General features: G+C 43.2%; 1 protein-coding gene across 2 annotated transcripts in view; it reads right to left on the reverse strand.

The window, feature by feature from the left end:
• Window positions 1–3,474: 3,474 nt before the first annotated feature.
• The window catches only part of l(2)k05819 (transmembrane protein 94-like protein l(2)k05819), a 55,203-nt gene continuing 33,469 nt past the window's right edge, over window positions 3,475–25,208 (reverse strand). Inside the window, exons 22-29 of one of the 2 annotated variants that reach the window (XM_089588174.1) lie at window positions 24,021–24,229; window positions 22,155–22,332; window positions 20,664–20,918; window positions 18,237–18,379; window positions 17,101–17,198; window positions 16,091–16,184; window positions 8,938–9,102; window positions 3,475–6,321 (exon numbers count right to left, since the gene is read on the reverse strand). In XM_089588174.1, the coding sequence (XP_089444300.1) occupies window positions 6,249–6,321; window positions 8,938–9,102; window positions 16,091–16,184; window positions 17,101–17,198; window positions 18,237–18,379; window positions 20,664–20,918; window positions 22,155–22,332; window positions 24,021–24,229 (1,215 nt within the window). In that variant the 3' untranslated portion in view covers window positions 3,475–6,248. The remainder of the gene's footprint in view (window positions 6,322–8,937; window positions 9,103–16,090; window positions 16,185–17,100; window positions 17,199–18,236; window positions 18,380–20,663; window positions 20,919–22,154; window positions 22,333–24,020; window positions 24,230–25,208) is intronic. The other variant, XM_089588175.1, reaches the window with a different exon arrangement.

Here is a 25,208-nt window from a genome sequence, read left to right on the forward strand (position 1 = left end):
TTTTATGGGTGTGGACATAGTACACTAATGCCGCCGCGGTGGCTCAGTGCTATGGTGCTCGGCTGCTGGCCCGAAAGACGCGGGTTCGATCCCGGCCGCAGCGGCTTAATTTCTTTGGAGGAGAAATTCGAGGCTCGTGTACTGTGCGATGTCGGTGCACGTTAAAGAACCCCAGGTGGTCGAAATTTCCGGAGCCCTCCACTACGGCGTCTCTCATAGTCTTAGTCGCTTTGGGACTTTAAACCCCATAAACCAAACCAAACCAAACCAAACCAAACCAAACCATAGTACACTAATGCTAGGCATAACAAATTCTGCTGTTAGGCTATCATCTAGTAATCTTAATGCGATTACTTCCAGCACGACACGCTGTTTCATTACCCATGGGCAACACGCACATGTTCGTCTTGCTGTTACTTTCCAGAAAACAAGTTTGGCTGTTAGAGCTAAATCAGGCTTTTTCAGCTACCTGCAGGTGCTTGAAAGATGCCATTTTTCCAGTGGACCAAGCTATTGAACAAACAAGAGGTACTGTGTTTACTCAACTGTAATGCAAGGGCTGACCTTAGATATCGCCACAGGGAAAACAAAAGTAAAATTCCAGTTTGTACCGTGGTGTTCATTTATAATGTGCGAGTCAACATCGTGTGAGAAGTCTTACCATATTCATGTTCAAGTAAATATGATATAACTTGATTACCCATTTTGGTTACCCTTGTATGCACTTTTAACTGCAGCACGAACAACCTAAATGCAACTTTGTGCTCAGCAGAAACAATTTTCCATAAAATCAAATCACTAACAGGTAACCCTGGATTCAAGTTTTCACATTTATGAAGCTCATGGACACAACACAGGACTCTTGCACATGTGAACCTGAGAGTTGCTGTCCTGAGAAAACTCACACAAATGAGAGAAATGTGATGACACTTTGTGCAAGCAACATTTCATCGCGCTTCACATTGGAAGCATTCGGAACAGTCGACACAAGGTCTGTTTGATTTGGCTGCACTTGCTGCACCTGTTCAAGGAGCACACATTACTTTTGCATTCATTTTACAGAAGTCCCGCCTACACTCGGCAACAACTTGTCTTGGCAATGATGGTAAGGCGACGTGGGTGGAGTGTCTCTTACCTGTATTATTCTGCCAAATAATTCAGCCGCACGGCCATATACCTGGCTGCCTGGCGCATTGATCTCTGTACGATAGCTTTCATTTTGTCACTGATACAGCTGGCGCCATCTATGGAAGCTTTTTGTAATGAGACATGCCTAGCAAAATTGTTGTAATTGAGAACGATGTTTTCCTTGACTTGGCAGCTCTGTTAGAAATTTGCCTAAAATAATAATGAATATTGACAATATACTATGTTTTATGAGAAAACTAATAACAGCAAGCGGAGACTGCATTCTGCTGCGTAGGAAAAAAGGGTGCGTTTCGGCACTGTAGCTTCTGCTCCATTGCCAGGAAAAGTTTTCGAGTGCAATGCAGTTCGAGTTCTCGGCTGGCTTGCATTTTCCAGAGTGCAGTTGCAGCCGTAGTGCAGAAAGGTGGCGGCGCCCTTGCATAGGTCGTAGAAGATATCGGTATGACCACAGTCTTAATTTGAAATGGAGAGGTGGTTGGCTGTTCATGGTTTCGGGATTGTAAACACAAGAGGTAAAGCCAAACCCCAAAGGCAGCATTCAGTGCATAGTCGTAAATCCTGAGCATAAAAAAAAATAACTTTTCTTCAGCAAAATGACGGATTTCCTGGGGCTGGTTGCAATTGCACTACATCGCAACTTGCTGTTTGAAATTTCTTCCCGTGGTTCGGAATGCTGGCGGCCATTGACGTGAGCGGCACACAGCTGGCTGCAATTTAGTGCAGATGCCAAGGCAACCAGACATCCAGGCCTGCACTAAACCATTCGTTTTGCTAAGCCTAACCTAGGTGCTAAGCCTAACTTAGGTGCTGCACGCTTGTGGCACCGCTGTGGAACGCTACGGAACTGGTGTAGTGGGGCAGCCAAATCGGAACAGACCTGCAATCTTGGAAAAACTGCCACATTTTCCAACAGTGTTACTCCTGTAGCACAGAACAAGAACCTACAAGAGGGGAACTTTCCTCGCTGTGGGTGGGCACAGGCGAAAGCGTTATGTAAAAAAAAGAATGAAAAGCAGGCACCTGTGAAAAGCAGGCACACATTATGATGACAAGCACCAAGTGCAAAAAAAAAATGTGGACTGCTCACAAGGTGAGCACAGTGATCCTCACAGTGATCCTCGCAGTGATCTTCACAAAGTGAAGATCAGCGCTGACGAACAACACTGATCTTCCACTGGAACATCCCTGATTCAAGTTTGCGAGGGTCATGGTACACAACGGGCCGACCTGTGTTTCTGGTTTGGATAAGTGTACAGTAAAACAACATAGCATGTGAAAGGAGGTAAAAATCTACAGAAGAAATATGGGACTTGTGAACATTGTTGTTCATTTCTTTTAAAGAATATGGTCATGAACAGAGAACTCTGATCAATGACAAAATTGTTCACACGTTTGCATCATTTGGTCGACGATGGAATAGGTGACATGCACAATGATAGTACAGGAAAAAAATAAGGTTATGAAATAAAAAAAAAAAGCTGGGCTAAGAACAGTTTTGGTACACACACACACACCAAGGAAAGCTACAAGGAACAAAGGAATCAATCTAGCTCTCTTGGTACAACATCCAATAACAACCATGGTTTCTATTGCTATGCAAAACCTTTCAAGCGATTCCTTTTACTTTCACGACTCAATGGTTTGATTTTTTTAAGGTCTACAAGCACATTTACGATTTGGATTTCTGATACTGAGCTGGCCTTTTACCATCACCATGCTTTGTCAGTTTCCTGGTTTGTGTGTCATTTCTCATGTTCCCTACAGAACTCCTCCACTGCTCGAGCAGTGGAGACAAACATAAAAATACATGCAGCTCTTTCAGCCTTAGTTACAAGTTTCATTGAAACAATCAATCTTAAAGGTGCACTGAAGAGGAATCTGAACTCGTCTTTTTGCCACGGGAACTCGATCTGCACGTTCCGAGCATTCTTAGAAACTTCGATTTATTGCCCTGTGTGGCTGATTTTCCTAATTAAATCGAATTAACGTCCGGCTCCCGCCTTTTTTTTTAATTCTTCTTCGTACGGTGGGTGGAGTCGACCAACGCGTGGAGCGCCTTTCACCCAGTCCCGTGGCGGCTTGCCCCTCTGCCATCGGCGGAGTAATACGTAGTAGTCCGTAGAAGCAAATAGTCCGCGCGTATTTTTATTTCTGCGGGCTTATTTTGTGGCTATATCATCTGCGAATGAAACTATTTATTCACGGAAACCTAAAAAAACAAAATAAAGCGAAAGCAAAGCCTCCACGGAGCTGGCTGCAAGGCACTCCATGCGTTGGTTGACTCCGCCCACCGTACGAGGGAGAATTAAAAAAAAAAAAGGCGGGAGCAGGATGTTATTTCGATTTAATTAGGAAAATCAGCCACACAGGGCAATAAATCGAAGTTTCTAAGAATGCTCAGAACGTGTAGATCGAGTTCCAGCGGCAAAAAGAAGAGTTCAGATTCCTCTTCAGTGCACCTTTAAGCAACTCAAGGCATGCAACATTGCTGCCGACCTGGAGCAATGTACATCTTGGTGTGATTACGAATTTCACCACACAATACTTGAATGAAACTGCAATCACTTTCAACATGTGCAATGAAGGTTTGATGATGTCTCCTGATATGAAAGTTCACCACATAGCCACACTCAAATTGGACAATGACGAAGCATTTTAAATATTTACAGCGTCACAAATTCTGTGATCTCAATGTACCGGAAGCCCAGGCATCCACCGCACAACCCAGAGCAACAAAGTTCTCCTAGCACAGCGCAACAGTCGAAAGTGTCCATTTCATTCATGCATCGTCATCATCACAATAAAACCGATGTCCTCGTCATGCATTCCTTAAATACCTTCAGAGGAAAGGCTGGGTACACCTTTGAACAAAAGGACCTGATTCTCAGAGCCCTTTGAGGTACGTGTGTGACTGGAGTATTAGGCTAATGAAGGACAAAATTCCATTGCAGTAATCTCACATAACCGCACCACCTGGGCAAATTTCCCAAGACTGTCAGTTCATCTCATTCCCTGTAACGCACAGCAACTTTTCCTTTCTTTTGGTGCACACTCTATTATACTAAGAAGAGCCGAGCACTGCTTGCCTACCTACTCCCTGGATAACATCCAGAGCCCAAGTCCATTTCCTTTTCTTGATTATCAAGTGGATTACCTTCCTTGCACCAAAACTTCTCCCTTTCTATATACACATTAGACATCGATAAATTCAAGCAATATTGTCTCGCACTCCCCAAAACAGACTACAATTGACTCTCATTAATTTGAACTCAATTATTTTGAACATCCAAAACAAGAGAGTAATAACTGATTACCACGCGTGCAAGCACAGCTGTGTGGCTACAAAGCAAAACAATGCAGCTTTCACAGAAACTCTATGGTTGAAGAACTACCGCTAGAATTCAAACATCCACTATACTTGAACTGATGCACTGACTGCGTCAACGTAAAGTGTTTTAAATGGACACTGAAGACAACACCATCTAATTTTTACTCTAGTAAAAATCGATTCTGTGGCTTTTTCTGGGTACGCCAACGTTTGTTGGGCAGTGAGAAATGCACTCATTGCCGAGAAAATTGAATATAAAAATTTTTTTACCACTCAGTCGAAACTGGTGACCCCTACACAGAAAGACTCTGTGATCGTCGTGGATGGCAGTTTCGCCTAGCCTCCGAGATCAGTACAAAACTGAGTCGACGCACAGTTTTACTTTTTTTTTTGTCTGTGTGTGAAATTTGCTGAGATCAGTACAAACCTGTGTGGACGCACACTGTTTTACCTTTTTTTTGTGTGTGTGAAATTTGCTGTTGGTAGCAGCGCCTGTGTAGCATTTTTTGAACCTTTTCTAGCTCATAACAGCTAGAAAACAAAGGCCAATTTCATCGAAGGCAGTTATCTTTGTCGTTAGCATGCTGCAGTCTAGCAACAAAGGCCAACTTAAGTTTGTCCTCAGTGTCCCTTTAAAAGGGCTCCGTTTAATTTGAATTCTGTGAAATTCAAACAAATTTCAGGTCCCCTTTGAATTTAAATTATTTGAGAGTCAACTGTAACAGACAACAACCGTTTCCACCAACGTGGTGACAAACTTCATGCCTATGAAACCCGTCTACAAATTGCTTCAACAAAGCACGCAGTAAACAGCTATGCTACTTTAGACGTTACAGCTCCACACAAGGACTTCAGCTGAACATGACTTATCACTGTTTCCTGTTTCTCAAATGAGCTGGCAAGAGTCACTTTGTCTGCACAACACAGTTCACGAAAATGTCATTTTGTCACCTTGGTGATGTGTCAAGTGTTTAAATTTCCACCACAGTACACAACACAAAGAACTTGTTTACCTGGTGCATCAGGGAGCACTCCAAGGAGCTTTGAACGTTGGCAGATAAACAACCTCCAGGAACGACACACCACGAGTTTGTTCAACCGTTGCGCGCAACTCCGCACTGTTTCTTAAAACTTTGAAGAGGAACTCCCCCGTATTCGCTGGCCAGGCAGCCATCTTGGATGGAAATCACACAGTGTGCTAATGCCATACAACAGTCAAACCATCCATGGCATACACATGACATTGCCAGCAATCTATCTCTTGGAACCTGTAGACAATGCTTCCAGGTGCAGCCAGTGATGTTACGGCAACCCTCCAGGCCTTCTATCATGTGTCTTGCATGATGAGTCTTCATGATTCATCCATCTAGCTCTTTGATGCAAGGCTTCTTCTGGCCTTAAGACGTAGATCACGATAGATCATGACGAAGCGTAGCTTCTATCTCTTCAAGGACGAGGTCAGTTTCAACACCTGTCCTCTTATTGGCACAATGTGATGAGCTCCTTTGTGAATGCATCAAGGTGCATTCCTGGGAGCTTCCAATGACAGTAACGGAGTTAGCCGTCCATTGCAACACTCCATAAGTTTATCGGTCATGTCGGATCATGTGAGTAGTTCACCAGGAACTTGGAAGGAAATGGCCGTGATTTTGTCGAGGGGGCGGCCGTCTTGGAAAGGCAGTAGTATTGTGACCAAGCTTTGCGCCACGACGGTTCTGCACCACCACGATACGTGACAGTCATCTTGAAACTCGCTCACACCACCGGCATCTCAGAATGGTGAGTTCATGCCAAGCTTGGTCCCAAACTCGAGCCGCGCCCTTTTCTGTTGTCGGCGATTTGCCCTGTGAAACGTGAGAAGAGGGAAGGGAAGAGCAACACAATATGGACTGAAACCATGGATTTAAGGTGTAAATTATAACGAACATATTTATTTGAAGAATGTGCAAGGTCCTTGCATGTGCACTGAAGGCAACAAGCCACAGCAGAGAGTTCATGTAAACATAGCTATGTAAAAATCTCTCTCCAAAAAAATGCACCATTCTAATACTGTGCACTTGAGATAGATTTAACTATTTGTACTGTAATGACCCTCTTCTCACATAATACTTTTGAGGTATCGCTACAGAAACAAATGGATAATGAATGAATAAAATTATTTCAGACAAAGAAGGCCCGAAAAAGCTAACAGCACATCAATCAAGGCCGGTGAAAAAAATAGGGAATCGTTATCTAGTGCATTCTATTCGGAAATTGTCCTTGGAAAAAATGATAAGTACAAGTAAGGCCGCCAGTTTCACACGATGTCGCAAAATAGCGGAGATATAAGTATTTTTTGTGGAATTTTGCGTTGAAAGCCAAATTCTCATTTTTTTTTTATAGAACTATTATCACGGACATGAACAGGAACTTTACTTATTTGCATCAATATAACACGAGGGCAGTTTGAGACCGCAGGAAAATTTTAAAACAAATATTATCACGAATATAACAAGATCCCACATCTTTCAGGCCAACCACAGTTGAAGGATGATCTGCTACAGGCCAAGTTTATATCAGAAAAAAGGCTGCAAAAGGGCAAGTGTGCCTCAAATTGGTCAACAACCGCCAGTTTTAGCTGCTGTGTTGAAATTGTACCTGAAAAATGCTCGAGAACTGAAATCCAGTGAAAAAGAGCTTGCACTGTTTTTTTGCTAAGAGAGCCGAACAAGGTGAAGCTTTTGATGTCCTGTCTTTTTGGGCTGGAATGGAACAAGTGACTTCAACACTGTCTTCCATTGCAGTCATTATCAAAAACTTGCATGAAACAAGTGTCAATTCTTGAGTGAAGATAACACGAAACATTACTTGATGCTGAGTTAAAGCAGCCACCTTCAATTTTAGAAGATGGACCTCTGCAGAGTGCAAGGCTTGCGCTTAAAAAATAAACTTGCATATTTCTGTCATGCATCTTATGTTTTCCACGGAATGAATTCTTCATTATGCATCCGCGGAATTTGGAATTTTCCGCCGTAGAAGTTCGGGCCTTTACTTAAATGTATTAGTGCACACAAAAATACATAGTTTTTTCGTTGGATACCATCATCATCATCATCGTTGGATACCAAGGCAGGACAAATATAATGACAGGAAGAAGCTGAGGTGGGCTTGCTCTCTTCTTTCTAGCAGCAGTTCTAAATGTGCAAGCTGCAAAATGGTGGAAGGGGAACCTAGATGCTTACAGTCACTGAAGATGAAGTGAGCTGCAAAACGTTGAATTTAAAAAAAAAATTTGTGTGCCATGTATGTGTAGGGGTCTCATGCAATACATATATGTTCGAGGCTAGGCCTTAATATATACGCCCTTATATGCCTTCAGTCTTAATGCATGGTGGTCCCATTTCGAAGGAGGAAAAACGCAAAAGGGGCCCATGTGCTGTGTGATGTTACCACATATTAGAGAACCCCGGCTCTTCTGAATTAATATGGAGCTCTCGACTAAGGCACTCCTCATAGCTTTGAGATATTAAACTCCAGAGCTAAAGTTCTTTTTTCTTAATGCACTATAGAAACTGCCCATTCAAAATCTCCAGGCTTTTTTAAGGGTGGAGGAGCACATATTATCAACATGCTTCGCCCATTTCAGCCGGGAAGTTATAGTGACACCCAGACATCTAAACTATTCTGCCTGTGCCACATAATAAAGCACTTCAACAGGCACCATGCGTTTTTTTCTCTCCTTTATTTGTTCCTTAGAACGTGCCTAAGGGGGGGCCGAAGCTAAAGGTGTAACAACGCCTGACGGGGCCTCGGCCCCCCAATACAAATTCAGCACAAAATATTAGTTCAGTGGCAAAACAGTTTGCCACTGGTTATACAGAGAAAGGTTTCTGTGACGAAATTCATGACGAATCTCGAAACTTGGCCAGTGAAAACTAAAAAAAAAACTGCTCAGCTAGTGCTTTGCATGGTTTGCAGATCATGCCGTGAACCACAGCACAAAAGAACGAGCAAGATTAGCACACCCCTTGCCACCCTTGTGGACTTCATGGCCCGTTTCCTACAGCAATGACAGCCGTGTAGATCAACAGAGAGGTGTGCGGAAAAGAGTGGTAAACGCCTCAAGCCATCCTTGCCCCACTCCAACCTGTCTTCACAGTAGTGGGGACAGCTCATTTGCGTGCTGTTCGTTAGTGAAATGAAATCATGATTTCTATGCTTTCATGCTGCTAAACGAGGTTCCCATTGTCATAACTAATCTGTTTGCATACTGGAGTCTGCATTGCAAAATAAAGGTTGAATGGAAGGTCCAAATTTCAAATATGCGTGTCAGTACAATAAAAATTTCGGTACTTTGCACTTTGGTAGTTAGTACTCATCTCGAAACTCTCATCTATATCGCAAACTTTCCCCACTTTTACGACTTTGTCAGTTAAACAAGAGTCTGGTTTAGTAGCTCCACAGTTGATGTACTGGCTTACCTGATCTCGTGTATCTTAATCAGCTCGTTGAGTGGCAGGAGCACCAGGGTCCATAGGAACCCCGTGAGCCACACGTATTGCGGAACCAACGGAAGCACTGCGTCGAGTTCTTCCGAAGCCCGTGCCCAAATGTTGCATGCGCAGAAGCCCAGCTGCAGGAGCAACCTGAAAGCACAAGATGACAACTTTTCCTGTACTTCATTGACCTTTTCAGAGAAAGAAAGGTCATTGACCTTCTCAAAAAGGTCAACGACCTTTCTCTATTTGACCTTGTTTCGAAAAGGTCAATGCTCTATCTGACACTGTGCTGTGGGAGGCATTTGCCTGTACTTCATTGACCTTTTCAGAAAAAGAAAGTTCATTGACCTTTTCAAGAAAGGTCAATGACCTTTCTCTATTTGACCTTGTTTCGAAAAGGTCAAAGGGCAATGCTCTATCTGACACTGTGCTGTGGGAGGCACTAGCTGGTAGAAGATGAAAGTGATGAGTCACCAAGTGACCCAGTCCTAATGCAGGGTGGCCCGAGGATTGTAAAAGAGTCTACGCTCTGAATCATAATTCGTTCGCATTGAAGTGGAAGCCTGAAGTGTCGCCAATAAATTGGGAACATAATCTCGCCTACACACTTGGTCTCTCCGTGGCAGTGTGTCATCGGGCATCAAAAAAAATCTTAATTGATACATCAGAGAGTTATCATTATGAGCCGAGTTGAGATTCGGTTGATGATCATACAACAGAGACAGTTTTCTTTACATAAGTGAGCAAGGAAAAGTGTGGAATATCACCATCGTCATCAGCCTGACTACAGCCACTGCAGGGCAAAGGCCTCTCCCATGTCTCTCCAATTAACCCTGTCCTTCGCCAGTCGCGGCCACCGTATTCCCGCAAACTTCTTAATCCCATCCGCCCACCTAACTTTCTGCCGTCCCCTGCTGTGCTTGCCTTCTCTTGGAATCCACTCCGTTACCCTTAAGGACCAGCGGTTATCTTGCCTTCGCATTACATGCCCTGCCCAAGCCCATTTCTTCATCTTGATTTCGACTAGGATGTCATTGACCCGCGTTTGTTCCCTCACCCACTCCACCCGCTTCCTATCTCTTAACGTTAAACCTATCATTTTTCTTTCCATAGCTCGCTGCATTGTCCTTAACTTATGCTGAACCCTCTTTGTTAGCCTCCACGTTTCTGCCCCATAGGTGAGTACCGGTAAAATAATATATATATATATATATATATGGGCGTGTTCAGATAAGAACGGTAATCGAGGTCCCATGACCATTTTTTGTTTTCAATGAAATTTTTATATATGATGGGCAAATGTGTCCACACAAAGGAATGAACCTTAGTTTTGCAAGAAGCTTCGTAGTTTTCTCGGAAAAAAATCGCATGTCACAAGAGGTGGAGAATGTCGTTTTTGGCACTTCGCAATGTTGCAAGTTTGAAGCCTCATTGCATGCACAAAAAATTTTTTCCGCGCATCAGCATTTTTTCAGAACTTCTTTGCAACTTGTACAATCCGAGAAAATAAAAAATGTTTTCTTGCTCTTTCAACCTTCCGAGTAAAAAAATTGCAAACTTCGCTTCTGGAGCTATGTGGTGCAAAAAAGACACTTTTCAGGGCAGCCTTAGGGCAAGATGCCTAAAGATCTCCCCAATGAATATTTTTCTCATTATTTTTCAGCTGTTTTTACTCACCTCAGGCAAGTTCTGTTGCTCTAGACTTGACAGATAGTTTTCAGTACAGTCTCAAAATTGGCCGAAGTTCAAAAACGCCAAAAAAGTGACAACTTTGACATGGGTTTAAAAAAAAACATCATCATCGAATTTTGTGAAAATTTGCCTGAATAATCCTCAATACATGATAACTTTTAGGCACTAGAAAAGTGTTGCATTATATTGTTTTAAAATACAAAAATCAACACAAAACTGAGTCCACGTTTTTGTTATATAGAATTGCTTATCACTGCCTCTTAGAAATAGTAGATGTCAGAAATTTGATTTAGCACTCATTGAAAGTGGTTACACTTTATGTACCCCAATATCCGAACCATTCTCAATGCTTATAGAACTTCTATTCGCTTGTTAGCGGCGCTCTTAATGCGTTAAAATCGGAATAAATTCGTTATTATGCCTGATGTCATAAGAATTGGCTGGTGGCGGTCAAATGTTGTTTGTATTCTCTAATTTATTCGTCGTATGGTCTATTGGTATATATAATCGATTCTTTAAAGATATTAGATCATTTCTCGGTTCTTAGAAAAAATTTTATATATAAAAGTTAATACTAATGCGTTTCTCAAGTCGGCGTTTCCGAACCTGCGTCTATTTACCTCTGTGTTCAATGGTTCTACAAGGCACTGTCAGGAGACAAAACGTCGTTTCCTGAGGGGAACGATTTATCCGCAAGGTTTTTAATCGTGGGGAGTTTTAATCAAGAGGCAATTGAAAAATTTGATGCCGCTTCATGTGCACATTGCAATTCAGAAAATCGTAACAAGAAATAAACGGCGGCAGTTGATTTCGGTTTTGCGCACAGTATATTGTCCAGCACGAAGCACTAACCAGATCACAGCGTCTTCCATTCAGAAGCAGCGGTGGAGGCCACGTAGGATGCACTGCCTTAAGTTGACTGAGCGTACTTCCACAGGTGGAGCGTCTGAACTCCAGGCACTTTCTTTGCCAGTTTCCATTGTTCCTTCTTCACTTAGCGAAAGTCTGCAAGCTCCCTCTGTGGCAGCTCCAGAATGGTGATGTACTTAAGTGTTTCTTGAATTGCGTCTACGAAGCCTCTGGCTGTGTGTATGGCCTCACTTACAGGCTTCCGCAAGTTGTGGTTTGATGCTCGATGTTTCACTGGCCCACCAGCACCGTCGCAAGCATTTTTGCAGTGTCCAGAGGCCGAAAACATCAATATCGTCCATTGACATTCACTGCGCTGCAGCTCATGAAACTGGGATTTATTCCTGAAGTCAGCGGGAGCCCCGTCACTCAAATATATTATCTTGGTGTAGATTGGCGGTTTTTATTCGAGATGTGCTTTGATTTTCGACAGAGCCAAGCATGCATGAGCAGAATCATGAGACATATCGTCGAAATTAACGGCGTAGTTACCAGTCGATTTTCTTGACATGACAACGCAGGTAAACACAGTTGCCTGCTTTTTCTGCCAATGGTACGCTTGTACTCAGTCTGGAAGCACAACTGTTCATTTTTTGGCGAAATCAAAATGTAAAAGAATTGCACCTCTCTTGCAGCCGTGTGTTTTTTCGTGTATTGCTCTTGCTTGCACAGATATAATGTAGTTGTAGGGAATGCATTTCATGGCCACTCTTAGAAATTCTGTAATAAAGGATGAAGCGGTCAGAATTTTTTTAACTAGCACACCGTATTCCCATGTGGCAATCAACACCTCATCCTCGCTGCTCATTTCAAAATTTTCCAAAGTGAAAATGCCATCATGTGGATAGTGGCACAATTCCTGAGGAAACATGATGCAGCATAACACCATCGAGCTTCACAACACAACTTGCGGAAGCCTGTAAGTGAGGCCATACACACAGCCAGAGGCTTCGTAGACGCAATTCAAGAAACACTAAAGAACATCACCATTCTGGAGCTGCCACAGAGGGAGCTTGCAGACTTTCGCGAAGTGAAGAAGGAACAATGGAAACTGGCAAAGAAAGTGCCTTGAGTTCAGACGCTCCACCTGTGGAAGTACGCTCAGTCAACTTAAGGCAGTGCATCCTACGTGGCCTCCACCGCTGCTTCTGAATGGAAGGGACTATGATCTGGCTAGTGCTTCGTGCTCGACAATATACTGTGCGCAAAACCGAAATCAACTGCCGCCGTTCATTTCTTGTTACGATTTTCTGAATTGCAATGTGCACATGAAGCGGCATCAAATTTTTAAATTGCCTCCCGATTAAAACTCCTCATGATTAAAACCCTTGCAGATAAATCGTTCCCCTCAGGAGACGGCGTTTTGTCTCCTGACAGTGCCTTGTAGAACCATTGAACACAGAGGTAAATAGACGCAGGTTCGAAAACGCCGATTTGAGAAACGCGTTAATATTAACTTTTATATATAGAAATTTTTCTAAGACCCGAGAAAGGATCTAATATCTTTTAAAGATCTCCCCAATGAATATTTTTCTCGGTATTTTTCAGCTGTTTTTACTCACCTCAGGCAAGTTATGTTGCTCTAGACTTGACAGATAGTTTTCAGTAGTCTCAAAATTGGCCGAAGTTCAAAAACGCCAAAAAAGTGACAACTTTGACTTGGGTTTAAAAAAAAAAAAATCATCGAAATTTGTGAAAATTTGCCTGAATAATCCTCAATACATGAGAATCGATTATATATACCAATAGACCGTACGACGAATAAGTTAGAGAATACGAACAACGTTTGACCGCCACCAGCCAATTCTTATGACATCAAGCAAAATAGCGAATTTATTCCCATTTTCACGCATTAAGAGCGCCGCTAACAAGCGAATAGAAGTTCTATAAGCATTGAGAATGGTTCGGATATTGGGGTAAATAAAATGTAACCACGTTCAATGAGTGCTAAATCAAATTTCTGACATCTACTATATCTAAGAGGCAGTAATAAGCAATTCTATACAACAAAAACGTGGACTCAGTTTTGTGTTTATTTTTGTATTTTAAAACAATATAATGCAACACTTTTCTAGTGCCTAAAAATTATCATGTATTGAGGATTATTCAGGCAAATTTTCACAAATTTCGATGATGATGTTTTTTTTTAAACCCTAGTCAAAGTTGTCACTTTTTTGGCGTTTTTGAACTTCGGCCAATTTTGAGACTCTACTGAAAACTATCTGTCAAGTCTAGAGCAACATAACTTGCCTGAGGTGAGTAAAAACAGCTGAAAAATACTGAGAAAAATATTCATTGGGGAGATCTTTAGGCATCTTGCCCTAAGGCTGCCCTGAAAAGTGCCTTTTTTGCACCGCATAGCTCCGGAAGCGAAGTTCGCAATTTTTTTACTCCGTAGGTTGAAAGAGCAAGAAAACATTTTTTACTTTCTCGGATTGTACAAGTTGTAAAGAAGTTCTGAAAAAATGCTTATGCGCGGAAAAAATTTTTTGTGCATGGAATGAGGCTTCAAACTTGCAACATTGCGAAGTGCCAAAAACGACATTCTCCACCTCTTGTGACATGCGATTTTTTTCCGAGAAAACTACGAAGGTTCTTGAAAAACTAAGGTTCATTCCTTTGTGTGGACACATTTGCCCATCATATATAAAAATTTCATTGAAAACAAAAAATGGTCATGGGACCTCGATTACCGTTCTTATCTGAACACGCCCATATATATATATATATATATATATATATATACGAGGGGGGACCCAAAAGAAACCGGATTTTTTGTATAAAAACGTTATTTATTAACTCTTGCACAAAATTCCTTCAGTCACCTTCAAAGTACTCTCCACGAAATGCGATGTACTTGTCAAGTCTTTTTTCCCACTGTTTGAAGCATCTCTGGAACTCTTCAACGCTGATATCGTCCAGTGCCCTTTGCGAAGCTGTTTGTACGGCCTCCACATCACCAAAACGCTTCCCTTTTAGACTTTTCTTCATTCTCGGAAAGAGAAAAAGTCGCACGGGGCTAGGTCTCGTGAATAGGGAGGGTGCGGAACGACAGTCGATCCACGAGAGGCCAAATAGTGGGTCACTCGTAAGGCCGTGTGTGCGGGGGCGTTGTCGTGATGAAGGAACCAGTCAACTGATCGCCAACGTTCCTTGCGTTTCCTCCGCTCATCCTCTCGCAGACGTCTTAAAGCTTCGAGATAAAAGTGCTGGTTAACAGTCTGGCCAGGGGGAACAAATTCTTGGTGCACAATTTCACGAACATCACAAAAGACAATGATCATTGCCTTCACATTCGACTTCAACTGCCTTGCTTTTTTTTTGGTCTCGGAGAGTTGGGAAACTTCCACTGGCTTAACGCTTGCTTAGTTTCTGGGTCATACCCCTAACACCAACTCTCATCACCTGTAATGACTTTAGTCAAGAAGTTTGGATCACTTTCAATCACTTTTTTTAAATCCCTACTCAAATTTAATCGAATGTTCTTTTGATCCTGTCTGGGAATGCGAGGAAGAAATTTAGCGGAAACACGTCTCATTTGCAACTGCTCAGTCAAAATTCGCTGACGGGAGCTCCAACTCACCCCTGTTTCTTTTGAAATCTGGTCGATTGTGAAACGACGATCTTTGTTCATTTTTTGACAGAATTTGCAACGTTTTCATCGTTTCGAGACGTTGAAGGACGCCCAGAACGAGCATGGTCTTAGACACTCATCTCACCACATTTCAAGCGTCTAAACCACTCGAAAACTTGTGTGCGGCTCATAGCATCCTCTTTAAAAGCGTGTTGCAACATTTGGTAAGCTTCCGTTGCCGATTTTTCAACCAGGAAACAAAACTTCAAACACACTCTCTGTTCTTTTAATTTTGGCATAAAGATTTCGCAGGCGGAACAAAATAACTGCAAGCGAAACACAACACTACGCTCGTATTTTTGCCTGAAAATTTATGCCGTCTGCACAGTTGTTTCGTGAAGGTCTCTACTAACCCCATCTAGCGGTAGAACTCTCTACTACGTCTACGAATGGCAGCGCGCTCTCAGTCCGGTTTCTTTTGGGTCCCCCCTCGTATATATATATATATATATATTGTATTCAGTAGGGGTTCCAATGGCCCAGTTTACTAGTTTAGGTACAGTATTACGACAAACGCGACTGTTCTTTTAACGTTCATTTTGCCAACAGTTTCGGGAATGGTATTCAGGGCAGGCTTACATTGTAAGCCTGCCCTGACGAAGGGAATACCATTCCTGAAACTTAAAAGAGCAGTCGCGTTTGTCGTAATACTGTACATATATATATATATATATATATATATATATATATATATATATATATAGGTACAGTATTACGACAAACGCGACTGCTCTTTTAACATTTATTTTGCCAACAGTTAATATATATAATATATATAATATATATAATATATACACACACACACACACACACACACTCACAGTGCAGTAGCAACTTGCCAAGACCTACGCCGTATTCAATAGCTGACCTTTAGCAAAAATAGCAGCCTGTGCTACTCACACAGACAGACTTGTGACCAGCCACCAGCGATTTGTGGCTGGGTTTTGCTTCCATGACGGCTTCGACCGGTGGACGAAGCTCAACGAGATGGCCACTGGAGAAACGGGATTGGCAAACAGGGTTGCAGTGTTAGTTAGCCATGCAGTTTACAATATAGCAGTTTTACCTTGTGCAAATTTTGCTAACATTTTGGTGACACTGCTCAAGATTGAATAGCTGAAAACGCATGTTCAACATGGGTTTCATTTGTGCAGGGTGTTCCATGTTATGTGAGACAAGGGCTTGGGAAAGTGGAATGTTTTTGTAGAATGAAATAGATATATGCGGTCACTTACAGTAATTAGGAGTATATGTCTACACTAAACACTGATTTGTTAAAATTTATGAATACTTAAACAAGTAAGTTGTACAACTTCAAACGGGGCTACTGTGGTATGATTTCTGAAAAGGTAGCATTACTCTTTACGTTTTTTGAATGCAGTTAAAAAAGCACATGAGAAGCTGGAGAAGCATAAAACAAAATGTTTGAAGCCTGTGTGAACTATGGCTGACTGTGGCTGTGCAAACATGGCCATGCCATGTCAATGGCTCGCAGGAAAGCTCACAACTTGCAAAAGCTCGCAGGAAATGTTCACAACACAAGCAAAAAATGTTCACAAATAACTGTCACTGAATGTCACGTTACACAGGCACAGTAACCGATGATCAGTTTAACCTTCTTTTCATTCATGGCATCGGATGTATGTTCTCTCAATCTGATGGAAGAAAGCCAGCTGAAGATACGACTTCTCTTTAGTGAGAGCAGTGCAAGAATCGTGGTGCAGCACACGCGATGGAAAATGGCTAGGGAAAGAAATAAGAGGGGACAGGGTTGACGTGAATATTTTGAGGTCCCTAGCAGAAAGTAAAATAGAAGAAAGGGCATCATGTACAATGACCATGAAACCGAGAGCACATCTGCTAATGAGTAGCATGCCCACGATGCTACAAGCCACCCATGTGGGCCTCACCAAAGTATAGGACTAGAAGGAATGCAGCTACATTCTGGCAGAGGGCCAGGCCGGAGACCCAGGATACTGCCGGCTCCTGGGACACACCCTCTGCTGACCTGCAAGGGGGAATGCGGAAGCAAGACCAAAGTGAGCTGTCGTAGTCTTTCTCATCCAGTCCTAAAAGAAGACACATGATGCTTACTCCCTTTCAAAACTGGGAACTTCCACCAGTTAGATGAAGTATGACTACAGCTAAAGAAGGTTACCCTTTCTTCCATACTCTACCACTTCTTCACTTGGACCTCACACAGCCTCTTATAAAGATATCGCTGCAAAACTTGCCAAATTTTTGTTCTCTTCAATGTGGGAGAAGTATTAACAGCAGCTGTGCTTATTCTCAAGCCCACCTGACTGCACGACCACAGATGGCACAATTAACAGGAGTGTTCATCGCCTTGCCCTCATGGCCTGTAGGGCCCGAACCACGAGAATAACGTTCACATTGGCCAGATGGCAGAAATGGAAGTTTCAAGTCGTGACACACGGTGCCAAAGCTGCTTATCCAAAATAAAGCGGCACGGTTTTAAGAAGTTAAACCAAGTAGGTGTGCAAAAGCGTGGTGAAACCACTGGTTAGAACTGGCTGATAGTTGATGAAGGTAACAATCTGCAATGCACAGCGTGAGAGTGTGTTGCAGTTTAACATGAGGCGTGATTGGCTACGGCAATAGCATAGCGCACACGTGCAGAGGCCGACGAAGCTGATCTGTTAGTGCCACCGTGGGTTCGAGACTCAGTTGCGGCAATATTTACTTCATATCTGCGTGGGCTGTTGCTATGGCAGGCTTGGCCAAGGTCATCCCTAAGGTCACCTTCAAGGTCACCCTCCCAATGGCTGCAGCTGGCACGACACTTCTCCGAACTTACCCGAGCTTCCTCCCATTAGATGCAGCTTGCCTGATGCTCCTCCAAACTAATCCGAGCTTACCCGAATTCCTTTGAGCTTCGCATAAGATTCTTGGTTGGGACTGTCGTGTTAAGCAGTGCTTTCGCATTAAAAGTCTCCCATGGAGTAATTGCTTTGAAAAAGCTCTAAAATTTGAGGACTGAGAAGAAGACATGGTCAGCGGCAGTGAGGTGCCCTCACATGCTCACCCTCCGTGCGAGAAGTAGGGCCAGCAGGGTGTGAAGCCCCCCGTCTGGCAGGAGTGGGTGAGCGCCAGGGCGAAGCAGGCCAGTGCCACCAGCACCGATGGGCAGAACTTGACGCAGTAGCAGAACACAAAGAACAGCACCGCCTCAAGAGAAGGAGAATGAAAGAAACAGAATGAAACGTCATATATGCAGGAAGGTAGTACGTAGCATTGCTACTGGGAACAAGTCACTGTTAACTATCACACTCAGGAACAATTCCAGAGTACGCTGTCCCAAATGGCGCTAAGTAGGATGCATTGTAGGGCTAACTGAGTACACACATAAGGACGAGAAAAAATTTAGAGGCGATCAATTGGATTGCCAAGGAGGAAATGTGAGCATATTCTTATTTCACTTGCCAATCTATTCCAATTCTGATTCTATTACAATTTCAACTATGCAATTACACAAAATGCATCACATTGATACTTCCCACAAAAACTAAGATGCTGGTATACAATTCAATATTCAACTCGCATTTAAACTATTGCCAGTTGGTGTGGGGCACTACAACATTCACTAACCTTGAACGTATTCATTTAATGCAAAAAAGATATCTCCGAAATGCATATAATTTACCGTTCCGACATCCAAGTGCAGCTTTCTTTTGTCATTCCAGAGTTATTAAAGCACATAATCTTTATGAATATTGCCTCAGTGTTACTTTTAAAACAGAAATCAAGAAGAATGTAACAAATCTTAAAAATTTAGCAGAACTAAGGAAAAAAGAATCGGTCTATCCAACAAGACGTGGCGAAGAATGGACAGTGCCAACACCTCGACTAAATCTTGGTAGGGAATGCTTTCAGTACACACTTCCATCTCTTCTAAATAGGTATATCCACATTAACCTCGATTTGTTTTCTTTTTCACGTCGTGAACTACATAATTTGTTTTTGAATAACATGGTTTAAGTTTCATTATGTATACATATTGCTGTTTCGTGTATTCTCGGGTGCTTCCTTGATCTGCTTGTTTTTTTTTCAAATTGTATAAACTCTTGTGTTGCCTCCCTGTCAATAATTAGGATTGTAGACTCGTCAAGCTGCCCAAAGGCAGCTTTTTTTCTACGATTCCTTCATCTTTAGTGCTAGATGGGAAATAAACTTTGATTTGATTTGATTTGATTTGAGTACTCATACCATTACCGGCGCAGTGGCACAGCCGTTAAGTGATTCACCACTGCATCGGCAGGTGGCTGTTTCAAACAGAGCCACCGCTGGGGCTTGTGAGACCCAGGTTGCTTTTCTTGAGCAGTACGAGAAGGAACAGCTCCCACAAGCCTCACCTTTCTACAGACAGGTCTTTGGAAGGCCACCTATTTTGCACATGGCCTGCTGTTGTCCGAGTCATTTTCTTCTTAGTTATTACTATTTTTGCGGAGTCATTCTCTGTCCAGCGTCTCCCTATTCTTCCCTACAAGGAACGACTGGCAGGTTGAGATAGGGAAATTTCCTTAAACACCAACAGCAATAGCTGAATGGTGGAGGCTTCACACAGACACCGACACCCCTGACAGTGCCAGGCAGTTTTCACCTTCACGGCCCTAATAAAACTATCAAATTGAAACAGTGCAAAACAAAGACAACCATGGATGCTGAAAAACAATCAAAACACAAGTTAGAGCCTTGGGTCATCAAGCCATAAGGGGGAGGAGCCTGGTCTTGAAAAAAAAAATTTTATTAATGAAGTCACAGTCAAGAAATCTTCAGGAAACATGTATATTTGTGTGCCGATTCTAAATATGTCATTTATTGTCATGTAAAACAATTCCTTGAGCACTTATACAGATGTTATGCAAGTTTTTGGAAAGAACTTTCACGATAATTTTCTGAAGAAAACTTGCTGAAATGTCAGTTGTGGGTTCTCTTGACATAAAGGAATGCAATAAGGGTAGAACTGTCTTCCTGCCTGTCACAGAACTTGAGCTATAGGGTTTTGAGGTTGTCACTTGAGAAATGCGAAGAAAAGTTTGTATTCTTGTTTCTGAAGTAGCAGCTTGAATACCCTAAGACTCAAATTCTATGATAGGCAGGTTGATAATTTTACCCTTATTGCATACCTTTATGTCAAGAGAACCCGTAACGTACATTTCAGGAAGTTTTCTGCAAAAATTTTTCTTGAAAGCTTTTCACGAAAAGCTTGCATAACTAATACAGAAGTACTGAAGCAATTGTTTTACATGAAAATTAAATGACATTAGGAATCGGCACGCAAAAATACACAATGCCTGAATATTTCATAAATGTGACAACATTAATAAAATTTTGCTTTCAAGACCAGGCTCCCCCTGAATGTGCTGGAACCACAGGGAAGCGCACTGTGTGCCTCTGGGGCCGCGGTGACATCTCGCGACTGCATTAACTCCACCCACTGAGAGAGCCTTACCTGTCGGTTGAGGTGTGGGTGGCTCTTGCCCGTGGCGGTTGTCATGACACGGGGGTCATCGTGAGCACTGCCGCCCAGGGCCAGGGCCAGGGCCAGGGCAGGCAGCAAGGCCCCCAGCAGCCAGAGCAGCTGGGCGGGCGACAGGGCTGGGGGTAGTGCCACCAGGGAGGCCAGGGTCTGCACCAGGGCCAGGCTCAGGCAGCAGCACAGCAGGAACTGCAGGGCACTGCGCACCGCCTGGCTGAAGTGGCGTGCCTGCGTCCAGCCCCAAATGCCTCAGTCGCGACTTATTTCACAATCCATCACTTTTTTTCCAAGAAAGCTGTGTCTACAGCCTCGTTCTTTGGACTTACTATTGCCCTCATCATCATCATCATCCTCACTACTGCCACTGCAGGGCAAAGGCCTCTCCCATGTCTCTCCAATCAACCCTGTCCTTTGCCAGTTGCGGCCCCTGTATCCCCGCAAACTTCTTAATCTCATCCGCCCACGTAACTTTCTGCCACCCCCTGCTATGTTTGCCTTCTCTTGGAATCCACTCCGTTACCCTTCGCATTACATACCCTGCCCAAGCCCACTTCTTCCTCTTGGTTTCGACTAGGATGTCATCAACCTGCGTTTGTTCTCTCACCCTCTCCGCCCGGTCCCGACCTCTTAATGTTACACCTATATTTTTCTTTCCATAGCTCGCTGTGTTGTTCTTAACTTAAGCTGAACCTTCTTTGTTAGCCTCCACGTTTCTGCCCCCATAGGTTTCTGCCTATAATTTTTCTTTCCATAGCCCGCTGCGTTGTCCTTAACTTAAGCTGAACCTTCTTTGTTAGCCTCCATGTTTCTGCCCCATAGCATGAGCCCCCAACAGCCCTAAATGCTTCAGTCGCAACTTATTTCACAATCCACCACTTTTTTTCCAAGAAAACTATGTCTATAGCTTTCCTCTGTAGGCTTATCGTTGGACTCAAGTAGGGTGCCAATCAGCATAATCACTCCCATGAATCGTCGTTTTCCATGGCCAGTGCAATACTCTGTAGCCAGTTTGCTTAGGCTCATGCCCACAAAGGCAACGCGTCTCTTTGTGCAGTAAGTAAAAGCGGGTATTTTCACTCATGACACATCACACCATCAACAAAGATGCTGTGCTCACTAAGAGAAAGTCCCTCATACAGCTATCACATTGGAAAAAAAAAAGTACTTAAATAACTGACATCGACAGCTGAGCAACACCACTCGACAGCTCACCCTTAAGACGGCCCAGACCCAGGCAAATTACAAAACCATAGACTGGATATTCCCATCGACCGACAGGTTAAATGCTCAATGTCCATTTGTCACGTAATGGTCATATGACTGCAGAAACGGTAACAACGTAACTGGTAAATGATAACTGGTTGTGACATACTGCTATGACAACAGATGGCCGTGACGCCAAAGGCTGAGTAAACTTTCCCCACTAGGTACCATTTTAGATATTTTTCTGACTCACAAACCCACCTCCCAGATGAGGTGATAAAGGCTGAGGCTCTTCTCGCGGGGGCTACTCAGCACACAGGGCAGTGAACCTAGCGTGTGAGCCAAGGCCCGGGGGGTCATTGACCCTCTGATGGATGGTGCTGGCGATGGCCCGGGCTGCCGTGCACACAGCTGTGGGGCCAACGGCTCCAGGGCTATGCTGAACGCAGAGTGGAAGAAAGACAAAACAAAATTACCATAAGCATCACAATATATATATTTTTTTTAGATAAAGGAACACTGAGGAGAAATTGCAGTTGGCTTGTATCGACAGAATACCAGCTCCTGATTACAAAAACACCACTCATAGTGACAACAAAGCTCTTCTAACGTAGAAAAGAGCAAGAACCAAAATACAGGTATCGCCGCCACAGGCCAAACTCGCAAGTACAAGCGTGATGACGTCATAGGACAAAGCAGTGTTGCTAGAACCAATGGTTCTAGCAACTCTAGGACCCGAGAAGCCACAAATCCCTGAGGAGCAGCCAATGCATGCGCAAATGTCCTTGACCTCACCAGATGGCGCCACGTGCCCGGCAACTACGCGTGCTCCTGAAGCATCGGGACCAATCAGCGGCTGTTTTCAGGCGGTAGACGGGCTCCCGGTATTCCGCTAGCGGTAACAAGGTACACGGTATGCTAAAGATGTCTATTTGCGAGAACTTCACTGACGACTTCGAGAACGAGATCCATCGTAATGCTGGCAAAACGCCAGTGCAAACGTAATCGAAGCGACTGTAGCGACGGCCGCAATAGCCGATAGATGCCTTCAACGTGCGGCCGGCGGTAGCTTTCTTTTCGGCTGCTGCTAGGCCGCACTGCTGGCCGCCAAAAATCACGGAATCTGCGGTACGTCATGCGCACGTCATGTTTCCCGTCACTTAGTCCTGTGTCGTCATAGGAGAATCCCAAGTTTGCATCAGAGCGGCGGGGAAAACTTTTTCAACTTCGAATCCAAATTTCTTAGAAATAAATGCATCTTTCGCTGCCGGCCAAGTGGCAACAAAGCCATGACATGCCGAACTATCGGATTTTACTATAAAAAAATATTAATAATGCTCTCCTCAGTGTCCTTTTAAGTCTTTGAAGCTTGAAGTCCTTGTACAACTATACAGAACGTGGCGGACGTCAATGCAGGATCACAGTGAAACAAGAACATTTGAGTGCACATTCTGTAGTTGCACAAGGACTTGACTCAAGAGGGTTGAGAATTGGGTGAGTTGGTACGAATTCATACTTTCTCTGCTGTGGCACCACAAGGACAAGGACGTAGACGGAGTGACGACAACACAAGTGCTCAAACTTGTGTTGTGCATCTGTTTTGCTGTTTGACAGAAAGCAATACTAGACAGCAATACCTCTACCTATACCTATGCCTACACCTACATCTATACATATACCTATACCTAAACAAACAACGACAGCATATGCCTTCACTGTTTCATTACTACTGCCATTTTACATATACCTATACCTAAACAAATAACGACAGCATATGCCTTCACTGTTTCATTACTACTGCCATTTTACATATACCTATACCTAAACAAACAACGACAGCATATGCCTTCACTGTTTCATTACTACTGCCATTTTACATATACCTATACCTAAACAAACAACGACAGCATATGCCTTCACTGTTTCATTACTACTGCCATTTTACATATACCTATACCTAAACAAACAACGACAGCATATGCCTTCACTGTTTCATTACTACTGCCATTTTACATATACCTATACCTAAACAAACAACGACAGCATATGCCTGCAATGTTTCATTACTACTGCCATTTAACACGAAACAGAACTAGCCCGCTCATATATCCCAATCGGACAGCCCACCTGCAGTCAGCCTGCAGGAAGACAGGCAGGTTGTGCAGGCTGGCAGCACTGCCGACGCAGCCGACCACTTCGCCATACTCCTGCATGATGCGCACCATCTCCAGGGTGGCCTCTGGGGTGCAGTCCGTGAACAGGGACACCAACAGGGGCACATTGTCCACATGCTCAATGTGCGGACGGATGTTCTCGATGCCCCGCGGCAGCTTGGCCTGCAGACGATCATCGTCATCATCATCATCATCACTGTCATGACTATTACGTAGAGATGTAAAACTATCGATAGTACTATCAATACTATTGATAGTTGAGTCACTATCTAACTATCGATGGTAAAAAAGACATCGATAGTTAGCCTTTTCGATAGCAGTATCAATAGTACTATCGATAGTACTTCCGATAGTTCTATTACTATCGGTAGTACTTTCAATAGTTCTATTGATAGTATAATCGATAGCCGTATCGATACTACTTGTTATATATAGTAGTATCGATTCTATAAAATCAACCACGCGTACCCACTCCATCCTAAACTTGGTTTCCCGAGTGTGGTACGGAGGTTATGGTATGAGTGACTGACAGGATTTGTCCGTTTTCGCGGCCTACGCGTCACCGAGCTCTGCACACCTTTCCTACGTAAAGTTGCTGGATAAAATGTTAGCATGCGAATGTCCTAGTTCCAAAGCATGTGTGTGGAAAGCATTTCTGCAGTGGTTACGTCAGCAAGACAACGTCTGCAGTGCACGACAGCACAAATGCATAATATGGATATTGTTACTTTCAATAGTCTTACCATCGACAGTTTCACTATAGATAGTCTTGATATCGACATCGGTAATATCGCTAGTAATACTATCGATAGCAACACTACCAATAGTAAAACTATCGATTCTACTATCGATAGTCTATCGACAGTAGACTATTGATAATACTATCAATAGTCTATCGATAGTAGCACTATCAATAGTTTTTTTACACTATCAATTGTTTAAAAAAAAACTATCGATACTATCGACAGCCAATTTTCTGATAGTTTTGCATCACTGTCTTGTACCATTAAAGGTGCACTGCAGAGGATTCTGAACTTGTCTTTTTGCCGCGGGAACTCGATCTGCACGTTCCTAGCATTCTTAGAAGCTGCGACTTATTGCCCTGCATGCCGATTTCCGTAATTAAATCGAATTAATGTCC

Source organism: Amblyomma mixtum, chromosome 4, assembly GCF_055824585.1.
Source record: "Amblyomma mixtum isolate Tamu chromosome 4, ASM5582458v1, whole genome shotgun sequence".
NCBI lineage: Eukaryota > Metazoa > Arthropoda > Arachnida > Ixodida > Ixodidae > Amblyomma > Amblyomma mixtum.